This window comes from Calidris pugnax, unplaced genomic scaffold (genome assembly GCF_001431845.1).
Source record: "Calidris pugnax isolate Ruff unplaced genomic scaffold, ASM143184v1 scaffold87, whole genome shotgun sequence".
NCBI lineage: Eukaryota > Metazoa > Chordata > Aves > Charadriiformes > Scolopacidae > Calidris > Calidris pugnax.
This window is the reverse complement of record NW_015090818.1, coordinates 425,868-447,434: the sequence shown is the minus strand read 5'-3', so window position 1 is coordinate 447,434 and position 21,567 is coordinate 425,868. Positions and strand designations below refer to the sequence as shown.

Here is a 21,567-nt window from a genome sequence, read left to right as displayed (position 1 = left end):
AAGGTTATGACCAATATGTTGGAAAAAAAATGGTATGTATTCTTTTTTGCAATCACATGAGCACTCCCTTATTCCATACATGACCCAGTGAAGTTAAACACAGTATCAAAACATGGCTTTCATGACACAATAGATTTTTAAAGCACATTTCACATATAAAGGCAATATTTATAGTGTGGAAGGAAAAAACCACACCCACAAACCCTAACTCCTCCAGATTAATATCTGCAATTAATCCTCAGGCCTCCATAAAATGCTTTTTCTTTGAAAAATTTAAAAGCATACTCTGCTGTGAAACCACTTGTGCTTACCTCAAGCTGCCTAATGGAAGATTCCCTCTCCTCAATGAGACGGAGGTCATCCTCTGTAATTTCCTCATCTTGCACTTGTGCTTGTGGTTGACTATCAAGCAAAAAAAATAAATTAGAACACACAGAAGTGAACAGGCAGAATGTGGAATAACTCAGAAGAATAAAAGGATAGTACACAGCACATACTTTAATTAAAAATTGCACATTTTTACCCTTAGCTCTCGCTATCAGCGCTCGCTCCTTTGGTAGAGGAAGCTGCTGCTGGAGCAACACTCACATTGAGCCAACTGCTTGGGAATTCCAAGTATGAATATGATGGCAAAGTTTCTTCTGAATGATAAATTGGAGGGTTTACACCCATTCTGAGGCAAAAGCGAGGTAGCCAACAAAACAATCTGAGATTGAGGAGGAGTTCTTGGAGGGCGTGAAAGCAGGGAGAGATCCCAGTAAACACTCAACGCTTATCACAAATGAACAGTTTTACTCCATTCACAGGTTGGAAAGTGCTTAGAATTGTAGAATTGTCTGGGTTGGAAGGGACCTTTCAGATCATTGAGTCCAACCATCAACCAAACTCTGATAAAAACCATCACTAACCCATGTCACTAAGCCCTATGTCAACACGATTTTTAAATACCTCCAGGGATGGTGACTCCACCACTGCCCTGGGCAGCCCATTCCAAGGTTTCATAACCCTTTCCGTGCCAAAATTTTTCCCAATATCCAATCTGAACCTCCCCTGGTGCAACCTGAGGCCATTTCCTCTTGTCCCATGGCCTGTTGTCCCATGTCACCAGTTGGAGAGAGCGAGAAGGTCTCCCCTCAGCCTCCTTTTCTCCAGGCCGAACACCCCCAGCTCCCTCAGCTGCTCCTCACAAGACTTGTGCTCCAGACCCCTCACCAGCTCCGTTGCCCTTCTCTGGACCCACTTACCTAAGTCTGGGTCTCAGGAAGCCCAAATACAGACTTAGGGAAGTTTAATAAGATAATTAAATCTGAAACATGGGGAAAAAACAGGAAGGTGATGGTCCTTTTTCTTCACATCTATTCCACCAGAGCCTCTTTATAATTAAGTGAACAGGCAGAATGTGGAATAACTCAGAAGAAGAAAAGGATAGTACACAGCACATACTTTAATTAAAAATTGCACATTTTTACCCTTAGCTCTCGCTATCAGCGCTCGCTCCTTCGGTAGAGGAAGCTGCTGCTGGAGAAACACTCACATTGAGCCAACTGCTTGGGAATTCCAAGTATGAATACGATGGCAAAGTTTCTTCTGAATGATAAATTGCAGGGTTTACACCCATTCTGAGGCAAAAGCGAGGTAGCCAACAAAACAATCTGAGACTGAGGAGGAGTTCTTGGAGGGCGTGAAAGCAGGGAGAGATCCCAGTAAACACTCAACGCTTATCACAAATGAACAGTTTTACTCCATTCACAGGTTGGAAAGTGCTTAGAATTGTAGAATTGTCTGGGTTGGAAGGGACCTTTCAGATCATTGAGTCCAACCATCAACCAAACTCTGATAAAAACCATCACTAACCCATGTCACTAAGCCCTATGTCAACACGATTTTTAAATACCTCCAGGGATGGTGACTCCACCACTGCCCTGGGCAGCCCATTCCAAGGTTTCATAACCCTTTCCGTGCCAAAATTTTTCCCAATATCCAATCTGAACCTCCCCTGGTGCAACCTGAGGCCATTTCCTCTTGTCCCATGGCCTGTTGTCCCATGTCACCAGTTGGAGAGAGCGAGAAGGTCTCCCCTCAGCCTCCTTTTCTCCAGGCCGAACACCCCCAGCTCCCTCAGCTGCTCCTCACAAGACTTGTGCTCCAGACCCCTCACCAGCTCCGTTGCCCTTCTCTGGACCCACTTACCTAAGTCTGGGTCTCAGGAAGCCCAAATACAGACTTAGGGAAGTTTAATAAGATAATTAAATCTGAAACATGGGGAAAAAACAGGAAGGTGATGGTCCTTTTTCTTCACATCTATTCCACCAGAGCCTCTTTATAATTACCCTACAGAAGAAAGCCTAACTGAACAACCTACCCCAACTACCTCCAGAAAAAAGGCAATTGATGAGAAAAAAAATAATTAAAAGTGAAAAAATAATAATAAAAAAAGGCAGCTGGCTTCCCTGCAGGCTATTAATTATTTTGAGTGAGGTTAAGACTTACTAACAAATTCATCCTACCTGTCCCAAGAGACAAGTGTTCCTTCTTTGTAGCCATCTTCAGCAGCACCACCCTACATGATCAGTGTTTAAAAAGATACATAAAACATTACGGCCCTGAAAAGAGCACTGTCAGCATTTCTATAATGAGTCAATATTATAAGGTTTATAGTAAGTCAACTTCAAACTGAAAACGTGATTTAACATGTTCTCCTCCTGGTTTTGCTCTATGCATGCACAAAGCTGAAATATGAGCAAAAACATTCAACTCAGGAACTGCCTGCTAAAATTTACAACCTGTATTTGGCACAGAGTGAAAAGGCAAAATGGATATGCTAACAAGAAAAAGCTCAACATCTCAAGCTTCTCAGCACTTCTCCACTGTAATACTGCAGAGAAGTCTGGGAAGTGATTCTTCCCTATAGAAAAAAATATCTGTTGATATCGAAAATCCCAACAAAAGCATTTCAAAATCTACCAAAATATTGCTTTTTGCACGATTATGGCATAAACCCAGGGACAGTTTATATTTCTGGGTGACAAAGGCAAGGAAAAAAGTAACATAACTTCATTCAGCCTTTACTGTAAAATCATTTAGCACACGTTCGGCAGTATTTGGAGTCAGACAGGAGCTTCTGCAAGTAGCACTGAGGAGGCAAATTTGACATCTAACACCAATAAACAGTATAATGGCACATTTTCTGATACTTACAGATACCCTTGAACTGGCTCTTACTCTGGCTACAAAGTCTTTCTCTTTCTCAGCAGCTTGCCTTTGGAGTCGTTGGAAGTTTGTTAGTGCTGTGGTGAACTCCCCCACAAGTCGGTCTTTCTGTATTTTTCTTTGACGCTACAGGAGCAAAAAAATAGTTTTACCAGGTCAACTGAGCTCCAGCTTCTCAAGGCTCTGCCATTTCCAGGCTGCTCGATGCCAAGGCATATACTCTTTTTATTCTAAATAGGTCTAATAAAACCATTTGCAACCGCATGGACAAACCTTCCTCTGGAATCACAGAACTCCGCACAATTTAAGGCATTTAAAGAGGAAATTAATGTATTTATTTTCATTTAACAGCTGGAAAGAAGAAATGGGAAGGGACAAGAAATCTTCTACCTTCCTTATTATTTGTTAATTATAAAACCTACTGTTTAAGTGTGAAATATTTTGGTATCATGGATGCTACAACCATAAAATGGTTCAAGTTATGCAAAGCTGACACAGAAAAGAAAGAACATGACACATGTATTTTACATAAATGCTGGAAATATATATTGAGCTGCATCCAGAAGTGGGTTCACATCCTCCCATAAGTGCTTCAGAATGTGTACAAAAATACCTTGTTTTAGTCTTTCAGGTTTGGTGTTTTGGGTTTTTTTTGTTTATTCTGGTTGGTTTGGGTTTTTTTGTTTGTTTGTTGTTCTTTAAGATGTAGGGTGGGAAGAAGAATAATGAACACACAGGAGAGCCTCCACCATGTTTTCCTAAATATATACATTGAGGTTTGGTGTTTTGTTTTTTTGTTTTGTTTTGTTTATTCTGGTTGGTTTGGGTTTGTTTGTTTGTTGTTCTTTAAGATGTAGGGTGGGAAGAAGAATAATGAACACACAGGAGAGCCTCCACCATGTTTTCCTAAATATATACATTGAATCAACCCTTCCTTCTAAATTTCCAAGAGCCTATAAACACCATTCATTAACTCATCATTTACACAGTTCATTGGGAGGTAGCTTTGATGAAGATATTCATAATTAGGAGTAAAATTAGATGGTAAAACATCTCACAGCCAACTTTTCAGCTACAAGATAAAGAAACAGAAAAACCATAACAAACGACCCCAAACATATATTGCCTGGCCTGGAGGTTATATACCAAGACCAAAAGTTTTAACACCTCTATTAGAAGTTTACAACCTTTTCAGCTACAAGATAAAGAAACAGAAAAACCATAACAAACGACCCCAAACATATATTGCCTGGCCTGGAGGTTATATACCAAGACCAAAAGTTTTAACACCTCTATTAGAAGTTTACAACCTGACAGGATGAGAACACGTGGATCATGTGTGGGACATGAATTCAGTGTTTCAGGACAATCCATTTTCTCAGTAACCAGCCACAGATGAGGCAAGTTGTTTGAGTGACAATGACCTGAATCCATTTTTTTTTTTTTTTTCTGGGATCCTGTTGCTCTTCCCTTCTTTAAAGCAACAGATTTTGCTCGGATAAGAAACCACAGGACAGCAGACAGGAGTGTGCTAATGACAACAGCCATTTCTCATATTACATCTGAAGGGGATTTCACACAGACATGGGAAAGAAGCAGTTTAAAGACTGTAGAAGGTGTTTTAGTAACAGCTCTTGTACACTCCTCTTAAAAAAAAAAAAAAACAAAGAAAAAACAAAACAGGAAAAGCCTGTGGACAAGACATAGCACACGTGTCTCTTAAAAAAAAAAAAAAAACAAAACAGGAAAGGCCTGTGGACAAGACATAGCACATGTACTGATCTGAGTGATACAGAACAGACCTACTGTGTATAATCAAATTATTTGGACAGTCAGACTATTTGCCCTGCAAGCATTTTTGGCATAAATTTCCTTGACCCTGGCAGCAGAGTGTCTGCAGAGTCAGAATCAGCATCTCTGCAATGGATCCTGCCCCTCTGCTCTGGGGAGACCCCACCTGGAGCTCTGCATCCAGCTCTGGAGTCCTCAGCACAGGAAGGACATGGACCTGTTGGAATGGGTCCACAAGAGGACCACAAAGATGCTCAGAGGGCTGGAGCACCTCTGCTGTGAGGACAGGCTGAGAGAGTTGGGGTTGTTCAGCCTGGAGAAGAGAAGGCTCTGGGGAGAACTTAGAGCCCCTTCCAGTCCCTAAAGGGGCTACAGGAGAGATGGGGAGGGACTCTTGATCAGGGAGGGGAGCCCTAGGACAAGGGGTATTAGTTTTAAACTGAAAGAGAGGAGATTTAATTTAAATATTAGGAAGAAATTCTTTGCTGTGAGGGTGGTGAAACACTGGAACAACCTTGGGCAACCTTGCCCAGAGAAGTTGTGGCTGCCCCATCCCTGGAGGGGTTCAAGGCCAGGCTGGATGGGGCTTGGAGCAACCTGGTCTGGTGGGAGGTGTCCCTGCCCAGGGCAGGGGGGTTGGAACTGAATGATCTTTAAGGTCCCTTCCAACCCAAACCACTCTATGATTCCAAAGTGCCCAGCTCCCTGAAATCACTGGCACTTGATTCCTCCCCTTTCAGTCAAACTACCTCACTCTCAATACATTAAAAACAACTTTGGAACAAGTCTAGACTGCAACAAAATATTCTTATGTTGTGAGAGTTCCTATCTTGCCAATGTGTTGAGTAACTCAAGAGCACTCCATAAGCCTGCTGAGGAACACAAAAATAGGCAGAACCGAAGCCACTCAAATCATCTATGTGAGGCAACATGGTCGTCAAACAAGCCATGCTCTTTGGTTTTATACCTGTTCAGTTGTTGCAGGCAGAGATCCAAACTCTTTAATGTATTTGTCGGTTTCTTTGGCAAGCTGGTTAGTGTATTGCTGCTTCTGCTGCCTGAAAAACAAAATGCAAAGCTCCATTAGAACCCATTGGGTTACTGTGTTTGAATTTCACCGATTCTCTGAAAAGCAGCAGTACTAAATGCTTCTCTAAAGTGCACAAAAGCATTTTTATTCCGTTCTTCCCTGTAAAGGCATGACATTGTGGATTCCAGGTGGGACAGATGCTGACAAAGTATGTTCCTCCACTATTGAATCATTACTGATGACACAGCATCATTACTCACTTTTCTTTTTTAAGCTTTCTTCTATTTTCCCAGTGTGCAGCAATAGGTTTCTTAATATTATGAGCATCTAAAGATGCTTTCCATAGTCCTTTTAAGGCTATCGATACTTGGAAATACCTGGTCATTTCTGAGTTCGAAATAACTGTAGAAAAGACCAAGTTTTTTCTGTGTGGAAGAACATACTGTGGCTTGAATATAATTTGATACCAAAGTCCACACAAGGTCAATTCCTGGTAGTTAACTGGGAAGCTTATTTAAAGAGATGTATATCTGCCAATGATACAATAGCTGTGAATTTAGCTGAAAACTTCATTATTTACTAATAGCTTTAACAGTGCTTAAAAAAAAAAAGGCAAAGAAAATAAAGCCTTGTTTTCAACAGCATTGCTATTTTTGGTATTTTGTCTCTGCTTCTGATACTATCACATACTTCTTTACCAATCTTCATATTTTTTTTCCTGGAACAACTCAAATTCTTTACCTGTTTTTCCATCCTCCTCCCCAGTGTATATAAAAAGGTTTTATCTGGAAAGCTATTAGCCAGCAATCAACATCAATATTTAAAATAATCAAATATATAGACATGGCTCTTCAGGGCATGCTCTAGTGCCCAAGGTTATTGGTTTATGGTGAGGTGTTGAGTGTGGGGTTTAGTTGGTGGGTGCGGTGTTTTTGGTGGGTGTTTGGTGTGGTGTGTTTTGTATTTGTTTGGTGTTGGTTATTTTTTTTTGTTTTTGTGGTTGGACTCAATGATCTCAGAGGTCCCTTCCAACCACTAAGATTCTGTGATTCTATTTTCCCAATGCGCAGCAATAGGTTTCTTAATATTATGAACATCTAAAGAGGCTTTCCATAGTCCTTTTAAGGCTATCTATACTTGGAAATACCTGGTCATTTCTGAGTATGGAATAACTGTAGAAAAGACCAAGTTTTTTCTGTGTGGAAGAACATACTGTGGCTTGAATATAATTTGATACCAAAGTCCACACAAGGTCAATTCCTGGTAGTTAACTGGGAAGCTTATTTAAAGAGATGTATATCTGCCAATGATACAATAGCTGTGAATTTAGCTGAAAACTTCATTATTTACTAATAGCTTTAACAGTGCTTAAAAAAAAAAAGGCAAAGAAAATAAAGCCTTGTTTTCAACAGCATTGCTATTTTTGGTATTTTGTCTCTGCTTCTGATACTATCACATACTTCTTTACCAATCTTCATATTTTTTTTCCTGGAACAACTCAAATTCTTTACCTGTTTTTCCATCCTCCTCCCCAGTGTATATAAAAAGGTTTTATCTGGAAAGCTATTAGCCAGCAATCAACATCAATATTTAAAATAATCAAATAACTCCTCAGATACAGACCAACAGGAAAGGAAAGGCCAAATGCTCAGACAAGTGGAAAAGGGGCAGATGAGAACTCAAGGAAGCTTATCACATATATTACCTCCGTGAACGTGTCCTTCACAGCAGTTTCTATCCTGTTTAGCTGTGAATTTATGCCTAGATCTTGCCTGTGTATGTTGATCTTCACCTCTTCAGTCTCCAGTAGGATACCCACTGTGGATTGTACCTGGCTGATGTTATGGGCCCTGAACTCAGGCTATTTTAAAGCAATTTGGCTGCTCACACAAAACGAATAAAAAAAAAAAAAAGGCAAAGAAAATAAAGCCTTGTTTTCAACAGCATTGCTATTTTTGGTATTTTGTCTCTTTGCTTCTGATACTATCACATACTTCTTCACCAATCTTCTTTTACAGATGCTGACAAAGTATGTTCCTCCACTATTGAATCATTACTGATGACACAGCATCATTACTCACTTTTCTTTTTTAAGGTTTGGAGCCTTGTTTCACTTCTGCTATTTTAATATTTCTGGTACTATTCTACAGTGTCATCCCTCACCGTAGCTTTCATCACTAAATAGACATTTCCCCTCTCTCCCCCAGGATCACATCTCATGAAAACCCGAAATATTCATTACCTTGACAGATTTGAGGAGTTGATTGAGGTGGCAAGATGCAGTGTTTGCATTTTAAACAGTGATATTTCTTTCTGGTCCTGCCACTTTCCCTTTTTTTAGATGTATTGATTGTTCTATAGATGTACTGATACTGCAGGCAACGTACACGGGCAACCCAGCTGACTATTTCACAGATTATCCATGATTAATTTTAAGAAGTATTCAAGTATTTCTCTACACTTGCCTTTCTCGCTGAGATCAAGCATTCAGCCTAACAAAAACCCACCTCAGATTGTTTACAGTGCAATGAAATTAAGTATTTTCACATGAAATACTCACAGCTGCTGCCTCAGCTCCGGCGTGTCTTGTGGTGTTCCAAGCTGATGGAAAGCAGCTGACTGCCTCCGCTAGTGGCACAGAAATGTCACCTTCAGGTGACCAAACTACATCACAGCATCTGCCCTGGAGCCTTGTTTCACTTCTGCTATTTTAATATTTCTGGTACATGTCTATTCTATAGTGTCATCCCTCACCGTAGCTTTCATCACTAAATAGCCATTTCCCCTCTCTCCCCCAGGATCACACCTCATGAAAACCCCAACACATTTTTTTCTGTGTGGAAGAACATACTGTGGCTTGAATATAATTTGATACCAAAGTCCACACAAGGTCAATTCCTGGTAGTTAACTGGGAAGCTTATTTAAAGAGATGTATATCTGCCAATGATACAATAGCTGTGAATTTAGCTGAAAACTTCATTATTTACTAATAGCTTTAACAGTGCTTAAAAAAAAAAAGGCAAAGAAAATAAAGCCTTGTTTTCAACAGCATTGCTATTTTTGGTATTTTGTCTCTGCTTCTGATACTATCACATACTTCTTTACCAATCTTCATATTTTTTTTCCTGGAACAACTCAAATTCTTTACCTGTTTTTCCATCCTCCTCCCCAGTGTATATAAAAAGGTTTTATCTGGAAAGCTATTAGCCAGCAATCAACATCAATATTTAAAATAATCAAATAACTCCTCAGATACAGACCAACAGGAAAGGAAAGGCCAAATGCTCAGACAAGTGGAAAAGGGGCAGATGAGAACTCAAGGAAGCTTATCACATATATTACCTCCGTGAACGTGTCCTTCACAGCAGTTTCTATCCTGTTTAGCTGTGAATTTATGCCTAGATCTTGCCTGTGTATGTTGATCTTCACCTCTTCAGTCTCCAGTAGGATACCCACTGTGGATTGTACCTGGCTGATGTTATGGGCCCTGAACTCAGGCTATTTTAAAGCAATTTGGCTGCTCACACAAAACGAATGATGCCTTTGGCCTAATACCCACTTCCTCCTATTCTTCAGTGTGGCATTAACCACGCTGAAGACCGGTGACTTTCCCACCCACAGGGTTAGCACAACAAATCACTTATGTGCATTTATCACAGCATTTATGCTGAGATTTATGTGGTAAAGGAGTTTAAGGGAAAAAATCAACAGGCTGTGCAGAAAGGTGGACAGCAGCTGACTGCCTCCGCTAGTGGCACAGAAATGTCACCTTCAGGTGACCAAACTACATCACAGCATCTGCCCTGGAGCCTTGTTTCACTTCTGCTATTTTAATATTTCTGGTACTATTCTACAGTGTCATCCCTCACCGTAGCTTTCATCACTAAATAGACATTTCCCCTCTCTCCCCCAGGATCACATCTCATGAAAACCCGAAATATTCATTACCTTGACAGATTTGAGGAGTTGATTGAGGTGGCAAGATGCAGTGTTTGCATTTTAAACAGTGATATTTCTTTCTGGTCCTGCCACTTTCCCTTTTTTTAGATGTATTGATTGTTCTATAGATGTACTGATACTGCAGGCAACGTACACGGGCAACCCAGCTGACTATTTCACAGATTATCCATGATTAATTTTAAGAAGTATTCAAGTATTTCTCTACACTTGCCTTTCTCGCTGAGATCAAGCATTCAGCCTAACAAAAACCCACCTCAGATTGTTTACAGTGCAATGAAATTAAGTATTTTCACATGAAATACTCACAGCTGCTGCCTCAGCTCCGGCGTGTCTTGTGGTGTTCCAAGCTGATGGAGTATCCTTTGGATTTCGGCAGCTGTTTGGGAAAAGGAAGAGAAATTTTAATGGGGCACAGACAACTCCCACTTAATTTTACGCATTTTTGCTCGACAATTCTCAAGCTATAAAAGTTGACAGAAACTGATACTCGAGACTTTTTCAACCTGTTACAAAGGCTCCACTTAAGAAGTCCCAGAACATCTAGTGAATGGGATTTGCCAAATTAAAGACAAAGCCCAGGATTTTTCATAAAGGATGGGAACGTATTCAAGGGTCTAGGGAGAAACACGCAATTTAAAGGTCAGTTAATAATTTCACTATAATAAATATAAATCAGGCCTTTTAATATTAATTTTTAAAGCAAGCAGCACAATTCTTATTCTGGTTTAGTCATATTTTACTCACATTATTTTAGAAAGCTATAGGAGAGACTGCCATGACATTATCACACACAAATATTTCAGACCCAAAGCACTCATGGATTACAGTACATCAAAAAAAAAGAAAGTCAGGTGTCCAGGTTTAAATTGCAATTTTAATACCCTTACATTTTTAAACGTGGCATACAAACCAGCAGTGATTTTTAATTGTATTTCATTAAAAAAAATATTAGTTTTGAACTGCAAGAAGTGACACATCATCTGAGCCTTATTTTCAGCTTAATGTATTTTACCGTCACATGAGAAAGGAGAAAAAATGGACAGACACTTCAAGTGTGCACACTGCAAAATTAATATCCCTTATGTGCTTTATCTCAGTGTAACACCTTTACATCTTATAAAACCAAAGAATACACATGCAAAATAACTTCCTCTGTGTTTCTGTGGCCCTCCCCAGGCAGACCAGGGTACCACAGTCACGACAAAATACCACTGCATGATACTACATGGGATCCTCATCTTACCTGCACACTATCCCTTTTTTCCCCTAAATACAGTTAAAATTGTAATGAAGTAATGAAGAAAACCATTATAAAAAATCCCTAACAGACAGAACTTCAGTTACAAGAAGAAAGTTACCTGTGACTTCTGTTAAGCAGTTAAATAAAAATGGAACTCCTTCAAACATTTTCAGTAGTAACATTAATTCTTGTCTTTGTTTCATAACAAGTCTCCAGTGAATTAGATGATACTGGATCTTCTACACCACTTTTGTCCCCATGTCGACAACTATTATAGCTAATTCCTTCCCGTTTTGCAGACAGAAAAAGTCCCGGTGTGTCCTACCGCCACCTAGAGATACATTATTTTACTGCAAATAAAGAAAATACCTGTTTGTGTTTATTAAATAAAGGCTCTCACTCGAGAATTTCTCTGAAACAAAGCCTGTGTTTTAAATATCTGCATTCCAAGTTAATTGGATATTGATCCTACTTCTAAAACTCAACACAAGTAGATAATTGAGGGGAAATTAAAAGCCAGCAGGGTGTAGCTGGTCAGCTATAACTTCCAGGCAAAGGGAAATTCATCCCGGTTCAGGTCTTGCAATTCAAGAACTCAGCATAAAATTACAACACATTTTACCAAGAAGTCTGTGGATACGCATCAAAATAGCAAAGTGCCAACAGGTTTTTAAATCTCAAGAAAAAATAAAATAAAGAAAAAAAAAAACCACAAGGACTGATCAGACACCAATTTTTCTGGACTTCCTGTAATTTAGCATTTGGGGTTGTTCAGCCTGGAGAAGAGAAGGCTCCAGGGAGACCTTAGAGCCCCTTCCAGTCCCTCAAGGGGCTCCAGGAGAGATGGGGAGGGACTCTTGATCAGGGAAGGGAGCCATAGGATGAGGGGTAATGGTTTTAAACTGAAAGAGGGGAGATTTATATTAGATATTAGGAAGAAATTCTTTGCTGTGAGGGTGGTGAGACACAGGAACAGGTTGCCCAGAGAAGCTGTGGCTGCCCCATCCCTGGAGGGGTTCAAGGCCAGGCTGGATGGGGCTTGGAGCAACCTGGGCTGGTGGGAGGTGTCCCTGCCCAGGGCAGGGGGTTGGGACTGGATGATCTTTAAGGTCCCTTCCAACTCTAACCATCCTATGATTCTATGACATTACCACCTGCACCACAGAGGTAAAGTGTCTTGTTCCCTCACACATACACACTAAGATCTTACAGAATTTGATTCAAAGCAAGAACTGGCTTCAAAACTCCTTAGATGAAGTCAGTATCCCTTTTCCTTGAGGGAAAAGCAAGGAAGCCTCAGCTTCTCCTCTGCTGGCTCCTTCCATTGCCCCATTTGAAAAACAAGCAGGGAAAGGGTCTTGGCACTGGAGGGGGAGAGCAAAACTGCTGGAATTATTTTCCATAAAACAGAGGCCCCGAAGTTCTCAGCTTCTCTGCTGATGGTGGTATTTATAAGGGTACTGCCTCTCTTGTTTAACCAGCTTTTTCCCCCTGTACAGAAGAGCCGAAGGCTGAGGCTCAACTCACAAAGTCCCAGTTCTGCCCCGTAAACACACCAGTAACAGTCAGAGACCAAAGATCAGAGCAGAGTTTTGACAGGTTCCTAGGTTACCTCATCCTTTATGGGTTTCCCTTCCCCACTTCCCCATTCTTCCGACTTCCCAAGGCGCTCTGAAGGGAGTCATATGAACACCAGAGGTCCTTCCCATCCTTCTGGGCTTTACCAATCCCGTAAAAGAGCCCGACCAGATCTTGTGTGTGATTTTAATGTGTTTCAGCACAAAGTCTGACCCTTTCACTCAGGTTCCTTGGGTAGGTACAGCTGTTGTTGGACTTTGCTCAGGAGCTGCAGGAGGACACACACCACGTGCACGCAGGCGTTCTTCACCAAAGTCACCAGCAGCCTCTGCCACACTCCTGCAGCCACTTCTACGCTGAAGATGGGGGTAGATGTTTGCATATAATGAAGATGAAGAGCTCTTTCAGGGCTCAGACTGCTACCCTGAAGGAGCAGCACCTTGTCAGCTGAGGGCTGGCAACGAGCCACCACAGAAGTCAAGTACCCCCTGGGAACGTGGCACACGATACCACCCAAGTAAAACACATTTTCTCCAAGCAAGAGGAAAGAAACTCACTTTTTTCCACCTGAAAACGAGTCTTGTGTTAGAAAGAAGCAATAATGTATTAGTGAGAAGACTTTTTCACTCGTCTTTGTGACATTCCTGATCCAGATCTCATCACACATAGCTATTAGCTGATGAAAGCCACTCTCAGACGGGTCACATGCTGAGGAACAGGTCAGACGCGGTTAATGATGAGCCAGGGAAACAATTAAGACCAAACCTGAATTCCTACAATTATTTAAGAGTCAGCTCCTGTTTACTTTTACTAAGGCAACCGCCGGTTCTATTCCTAGTCAGAGGAGGCTCCCCCTCTAGTAAGAAAGGGAAAAAAATGACACAGGAAAAAAAATAATAGAGATAGTAATAGTGTCTCGTATAAAAGTTACCTTTTCGCTGCATAAGTTACAGGAGTAGTGAGATTTACAGTGGAAATATTTACATTTTTTAACAGGTAGGAGCATTTGAGAGAGATGTTCCTGCCAGATCTGCAATATATACTGTCTTTTCATAGAATCACTGAGTTGTCTGGGTTGGAAGGGACCTTTCAGATCACTCAATCCAACCATCAACCTAAACTTGAGGCCGTTTCCTCTCTCCCTTTCTGTAGAAGAGGAGCTTTCCCAAGTCACCTACAATCAGCTCTCTTCCCATCTCAACCTCCCTTCTATTTAATATTGGGAAAATCAAACTTTAAACCCTCAAGTGGCCAGGACTAGAGCTTGTTGCAGGTTTAGAGCTGGAGAGCAAGGTGAATCAACACATAACCCACAGCATTGTAAAAAGAAGGCCACAACGTAGAAGCATGAAACTGGGGGGAAATAATACATTTAATGAGTGCTGCTTATTACCCTTTTGCAGCCTGGAACCTCACTTCTCACTTGGATCACCTAAGGTTGCATTACAGCCACACAGTAGCAGATGGTCCAAGCCAGACCCACCACATTGCCCAGTTTCATGAAGCCATGCTCCAAGGCTTCCACAGGAAACGTGGCACCCACGTGGTGTGCACAGGAAAAAACACCGGCAGCAAGAGGAACAACAACCAGGAGTCACTGCGCTGGGGAGGACAAGAACCAGACCAGCAGGCAGGGCAAGTCCCATGAGACCTGCCTTACACAGAGCAGCAAAGCTGGGGACCTGTCACACAGTCATGGAGAGGGTTTGAGTCACTGCTGAAGGTTCAGAGGACTAACACTAGCAATAGGGAATTAAAGCCATTTGATTTTTAGGCATCTTCCTACCTCCTGAGCCCACGCAGAACAAACAGAATCAGCAAAGCCTTCCTTGGTGCACACCAAAAGTGAATTCTGCTCCATGTGAGGCTCAGCTATGGCTCCGTACAGCAAATAGGGTGAGTATCACACCGACACAGTCACCGTTCAGAAATGCTTGGGAGAAGAGACCGACCCCCCCTGGCTACACCCTCCTTTCAGGGAGTTGAAGAGAGCCAGAAGGTCTCCCCTCAGCCTCCTTTTCTCCAGGCTGAACACCCCCAGCTCCCTCAGCTGCTCCTCACCAGACTTGTGCTCCAGACCCCTCACCAGCTCCGTTGCCCTTCTCTGGACCCGCTCCAGCCCCTCAATGGCTTTTTTTGTGGTGAGGGCCCCAAAACTGGACACAGCCCTTGAGGTGGGGCCTCCCCAGGGCCCAGCACAGGGGGACGATCCCCTCCCGAGTCCTACTGCCCACTCTGTTCCTGATACAGGCCAGGATGCTGTTGGCCACCTTGGCCACCTGGGCACACTGCTGGCTCCTGTTCAGCCCACAGGCCACCAACACCCCCAGGTCCTTTTCTGCCCCCAGCCTGGAGCGCTTGAAAGGAAGAAGGAGCAGAAAACTGCTCCAACAGCTGCTCCCAAATATTAACTGTAATGGGGTGGGTCCCCCACATCCCACCCTCTTTTACCTAAGAAGGGACAGAGAGGGTTTGAGTCACTGCTGAAGGTTCAGAGGACTAACACTAGCAATAGGGAATTAAAGCCATTTGATTTTTAGGCATCTTCCTACCTCCTGAGCCCACGCAGAATAAATGGAATCAGCAAAGCCTTCCTTTGTGCACACCAAAAGTGGATTCTGCTCCATGTGAGGCTCAGCTACGGCTCCGTACAGCAAATAGGGTGAGTATCACACCGACACAGTCACCGTTCAGAAATGCATCAGCAAAGACCTCACAGGCGCTGCCACCGGTTGGGTAACGATGAAGAAATCTCCTACTTGTCCGAGTCAACAAACAGCACATCCAGTTCCAGATTAAGTCCAGTGGAATCTAATAAAATCCAGAGTCTCTTCAGTTCAGGTTAGCAGAATAGAAGAATTATTTGTAGAAGTTACACCAGTTCAAACCGCTTTTGCCTGGGGACAAGAGACTTCCTCAATTTATTCAAATCTGATTCAATATGTTTTTCCCTCTGTGCTTCAGCTGAAGGTACATGAGTAAAGATGGACAGAAGCTGCAGAAAACATTCCTGGATCGATCTTTTATAAAAGCTGTTACACACAGCAAGCTAATGCAGTTGCCATAAATTCAGCAGATGGAAGTTTTCTGTGTAAGTGCCTATTTAAAGCTCCTACAGTAGTTCACAATGTTTGATAAATCCCAATGCCACGATGCTGTACACCTTCCCAACCCTGCTTTAACTAGAGGAATCAACTCCAGGACACCAGCCAAAAAAAATCCCAAATTAGTAAAAAGCACCCCCATGCTGAAAAGCTCACCTAACTGGAATCAAGTATCTAAAAACTCCAGTAATTTACTTTGAAGTAATTTGCTTTATTTCTGTTTTAACTCAGTGGATAACACTGATTATTCTATAACATGGTAATACATCAGCACAGAGTGTGAAGTGTGTATGGGAAGGAGAAAATAGAATAAGGATGGGGATGAAGACTGTCCTCAGAGCTCTAAGGACCAAAGACTCATTAAGCACGGAAGAGTCTTCTGGCAATATTTGAGTATCTTATATAGGTTAAGAAGGGGAAGAAAGGAAACATTTTTAAACTGAGAGAAGGGAGATTTAGATTGGATATCAGAAAAAAAATTCTTGGCTGTGAGGGTGGTGAGACACTGGAAGAGGTTGCCCAGAGAAGCTGTGGCTGCCCCATCCCTGGAGGTTTCCAAAGCCAGGTTAGATGGGGCTTTGAGCAACCTGCTCTAGTGGGAGGTGTCCCAGCCCATGGCAGGGGGGTTGGAACTCAATGATCATTAAGGTCCCTTCCAACCCAAACCATTCTATGATTCTATCATTCTAAGAGTAGGGAAAAATCAAGTCATCTACCCTTTTCTGTTGGATTTTATTACAGCTTCTAGTATTTTTAAATAGGATCATGCCCCCGGGTGACCAGGAACATCAGCAACAACGTCAGGAGTACCTTCAGGAGGATGTAACTTTAGCTGGGTTTTTTTGTTGTAATAATTTCATCCCAGTCTACAACCACCTACGGTAGTTTTTCAAGGACACCGTGAAGTGGAATTGAAGTAGTGCCTGTTCTTCTCATGTGGGCGTAGAGCACACTAAATACACATTGTTTAAGTGCACAATAACTGACCATGTGATCAATTATTACAGCTCAGCCAAGGGGAAGTCATTAAATCGAGTTATAAACACTTTATATTTATATCTTAAAATGTCCCCAGTAATCCCCTGAAACCCCAAAGTTCAAACATTTCTCTAAAGCATACCAGTAGCTTATTAAGTTATGAAAATGAGGCATGAATCTCCTCTTCTCCTGTCTACAAGGAGGAAAATCCAACAGAATTGAACTGGTAATAACTAAAGTAATGCAAAACACTGTAGAAAAAAATAATCTGGTTTTTCTCCAAATTAACATAAATAACACACTGGGGTGTACATGGAAGACCCATTTTTCACTCTGCTCTGCTGCTAGCATAAATAAATCCCTGTCCTTCCTGTGCAATGTCACCCACACAAGACACTGCTTCCTTCACATGTCATTTTCCAGAGGAGCAAAATATTTTTAACAAACGAGACAAAACACAGAAAAACATAAACAAAACTCTTCAAAATCATAAACAAATCTGTGAGGCAAACTACCTTAAATATACATATGCCACTTTACACAGAACAAAGCCTTTAGGAACAGCACGCAAGTAATTCACACTTGAAGTTTGCAGAAATAGTTTATTTCTAAAAACTTTGGGCTTCATGACTTCACCTCGTTGCAAAAAGGCAGACATTTAGAAAGACCCAAAATATCTGAATTCCTCCTCCTATTATCCTCCATATTCAAGTTATGACTTGGATATAGCAGATCAAGTTCAATTCCTCACCCTTGGCAAAGTCCACAAAATGGAATGTGGAGGACCATAATGGGTGCTTAAAACCCCTAAATAACCAGCCTTTCCTAGGTTTTTCTGAAACTTCATCCTAAATCCAATAAATTTTCCTGAAAACAGCAACAATTAAAAAAAAAAAAATATTGGTTTTTAACTAGTATGTTCCCACAAAATCAAATTCTGGTTAACTGCTGCTAACTGGAAATTTCTGAAAATATGATTGTTAAAAGTCTCAAGAAGTTCTACTTTAAGCCTATCTGCTTAAAAACCACACCTGTTCAAAACCACACGTTAAATATAGACAAAAGAGAGCCTTGTTTTCATACAGGCTCTGATTTCCACACCTCAGCAACTTCATTTACTTTTCACTTGCCCATCTGTACCCTTCTTTAGCTAAAGAACAACCACGCAAACCTCCTGGTGTTACAAACGTAGTGGCAGCCACAGTTTTTCATGAATATTTCAGCCTGTTTTAGCTGAACCTTTTAGCTCCCTGCCGGGCTTAAACCACATCAAAAAGGCATAAATCAGAACTCTTTATATTTTTCAGGGTTTAATCTATGTTTATGATTTTCTACAGTTACATGAAGCGAACGGGAAAATCATATGACTGATGGAATTCAACTGCAATTTCAACAACATCCAGTGAAAATACTGGCCAGATATGGATTGTAGCTACTGATTTTTATTATATTCTTATTATCTTGCAGACCCTATGTTTCTCCAGCTGGACTGATATTAAGTGTGCATGAACAAGTCAAATACCCTATCATTGACCTTGCCAATACTGAGCAAGGGTAGATTATGCCATTTTTTACTGCCTTTGCAACTGCCACTGCACAAAATCCTGGAAGAGTTGGGAAGGGAGAGGGAGGGAGGGACTATGAATCCTCCACTTCTGTTTGCGTAGGTTCTATAACTGCCCAATTACAGTTTTGCAAACCAGAAACTCTCTAAAACTCAAAGTCAGGCTTTGTTTTGTGTTTCCAAGCAAAAGAAAGCATCCTAAACTGCTTCCAAACCATAAGCTCCCAAAGCCTGGCTGGAGATGCCAGTGGAGACGTGACAGTTACCTATTTAGCCTGTACCCTTCTTGCTTTTCTTCAGGGAAAGCGACATATTCGGTAGCTACAAAGAAAATATTAGTAGCATAGCAAAACAGAAGCATACAAATCTGCTTCCTTTGTGACCCACACATGGGAGAGAACTCAAGAAGCATGTGGGGGGAGGAAAAACCACGGCTGGTGACTTCTGCTTGCACAGTTCCTGTCAGAGACACGAGTCAAATCTTTCCAGCAGAGTAGAAAAGGTCCCTGCTCCTCTAACCGTATCTTTCCTACTCTTATAACTGTGGAGCTGTGCCCACAGATGACTGCAACCCCATTTTTCCCCTTCTTGGAAACACCTTTTTAACCCAAATGCTTTCCCTCTTTTTTGCTACACACGGAGAATCAACTCTTTAAAATGCAGAAAACTGTCAGATTTCAAAGAACTGCTTTCTCTTATCTTCACATTTGGAAGAAGCCTGAAAACAACACATTTCAAAGCTTTTAAATTAGACTTTTTGTTTGTTTCATTCTACTTTCATCTTTCCATTTGGTGAAAGATCAGATTTCCTCTTGTAAAATTTGCTACATGCTCTTCAGGAAGAGGAGAAGGATAAAAAAAATAAAGGAAAAAGAAAATAAATGACAAGATGGACTCGGTGCTCTCATCCTACTGGGCATATCCCTAGTGGGGGAAATGAACGTGCCTGGTAGAAATACAGATTTGTAAGCAGGTTTGTGAGAAAAGTATTTTTTGCTGGCTCATCTTGTTTCTGTGTATCACGCTCACTCCTTGTCTGTCCAGTTGCTGTAAACCAACAGGAAATACTTGAGATTTCTCTCAAGTTAAGAGCAGATGCCATGAAACTGGCACAGAAGTGAAAGTGCAACCTGTGAAACCCAGCTCTGGAACCGCTGCTCCTTCAGTAAACACTGATTAAAAGCCCTTGATAACAACAGGCTCTCCATCTGCAAAGCTCAGGCTGAAGCTCTACACCCTGCATCACTTCTCCTATTCTGTTCTCCATAGTTCTTATATTTGTATGTTCTTATATTAGCTCTCCATAGTCCTGTTCTTTACATCCAGAAGGTTAGGGACAAACATCAACCATCTTTACATTCATATTTCAAAAATCCAAAGCAATGTGTGTTATATAGATTATCAGATATGAGATAGGCCCGGAATGACAAATATGGTTACTTTGGATGAGATTCCAGGTGGATTTTCAAACCTTAATCTTAAATTGCCTTCTAGTAACACAGAAATTTAGCGGCTGCCTAATTCTAAGAGGTGCCAAAGCTCATTATACACGTCTTCTGTTGCATTATTTAAATCTGAACTTCCCTTAGCTGTTTGTAATCTGCTTCTCACTGCTGTTAACCCAGACCCAAACCCAAACCAGCAGGACCTCACCTTCCTGCCCTCACCGAGGTTAAACTCACAATGCTCTACATCAGACGGCAAGAAAAGCCGCAAATTTTGCAATTCCAGCTGCTCGGGGAAACAGTTTTACCTAAAGGCACAGAAAAACTACACAGACAAACTCTCTAAATCTCAGCTCGGAGATGTCATTGATAAAACATGAGTTTCAAGCTGAGGAAAGTGGACTCCATTCCCTAGATGTTCTCAAGTCATGTTATAATCCCTTATTTCTGCGGAAATGCAAAACAGAGCACGGATCCTTTTTTTAAAGAACAGCTGAAAGAACCTTCTTTTCACAGAAGGCTCTGGAATTTGGGGTCCCAGACACATGTATGTGCCCTCCTGCCTTAAGTATTCCAAGAGAGCTCAGAGTGCAGACAGCAGTGTCTGCTGCTTCCCATTAGCTAGCTCAGTTACAGCTACAAGGTCCTAAAAATGACCCACTCCTCCAAAGAAACTCAAACAGCCCACTACAGACAGCATTTACTACAGTAAATGGAAGTTCAGGAGCAATTTACTCCTCTTAACACATCTTCAACACAACAATCAACTGCATGATTGGATCAGCAGATCAATAAAAATCTGTTCTTTAAAGTTAAAAGGTTGCTAAACTAACCCAGCTGTTCACTAATACAAACATAGGGCCTCTCCATTATCAAAGAAAAACCCAAACCAAAAAGAATACAGTCTTGCCACTGATTTAATTATTGGTGTGTGCTAAACCAGCACAGAAATGAGCTTTACTTGTCAATCAGTAACAGTGGGGTACTTCAATTAGGAAAGAAGGGAGGTGGGGCTCATCAGTCTTAATAAAACAGCAGCGTCACGTGGATGCATTATGAAATGTGAGGTATTTAATATATGTATTTTATCTTTAACATGTATGGCATATTAAAAACTGTTGATTAAGAACCAGGTCAAATTTATTACGTGGAGGAGGGGTGCATGTAATCATTCAACCTTGAAGAAATGTTAGAGCAAGGATTGTTGTCCTCACCAGTGCTACTTCCTATAAAACTCTGCTGTATTACGAAAACTCAGCAGCACAGGGTTGTCTAATTCAGGAAGTTCTTCTCTATTTCTCCCCCAAGTTAAAGGGCCAGCTTCTAGCTGGAAGGGCCACCTTCCCTTCAACCAACCTGTATCTCCTCTACATCTCCGTAGCAGCATTCAGAGTTTGAATTAGTGAATTAGTGTTGAGGGGTTGAAATCTGAAACAAAACTCTCTTTCTCTATTAATCTCACTCTGAAAACCAGAATATCGACACAGCTCCAGGTTAACCAAAAAGATTTCATCTCACAAATGCTAAACATTTCTGGACAGCAGTGTGAAATCAACTGCTTAGAAGGAGAACCGTGGAGCAAGGGTCAAGATTCCTGTTTCTCTCCCCCTCCCGTCCTCACCAAGATCATGATACCTGCTCAGCATCTGACTAGCCCTATAGGTTC

At 41.4% G+C, this 21,567-nt stretch overlaps 1 protein-coding gene across 1 annotated transcript in view; it reads right to left on the bottom strand.

Annotated features, from left to right (window-relative positions):
• Positions 1 to 285: 285 nt before the first annotated feature.
• LOC106886670 (syntaxin-7-like) overlaps positions 286 to 21,567 on the bottom strand; it is a gene marked incomplete at its 3' end in the record, with an annotated part of 31,471 nt that continues 10,189 nt past the window's right edge. Inside the window, exons 2-6 of the mRNA XM_014939804.1 lie at positions 10,299 to 10,368; positions 5,969 to 6,059; positions 3,199 to 3,336; positions 2,508 to 2,560; positions 286 to 402 (exon numbers count right to left, since the gene is read on the bottom strand). Coding sequence (XP_014795290.1) covers positions 286 to 402; positions 2,508 to 2,560; positions 3,199 to 3,336; positions 5,969 to 6,059; positions 10,299 to 10,368 — 469 coding nt within the window. The remainder of the gene's footprint in view (positions 403 to 2,507; positions 2,561 to 3,198; positions 3,337 to 5,968; positions 6,060 to 10,298; positions 10,369 to 21,567) is intronic.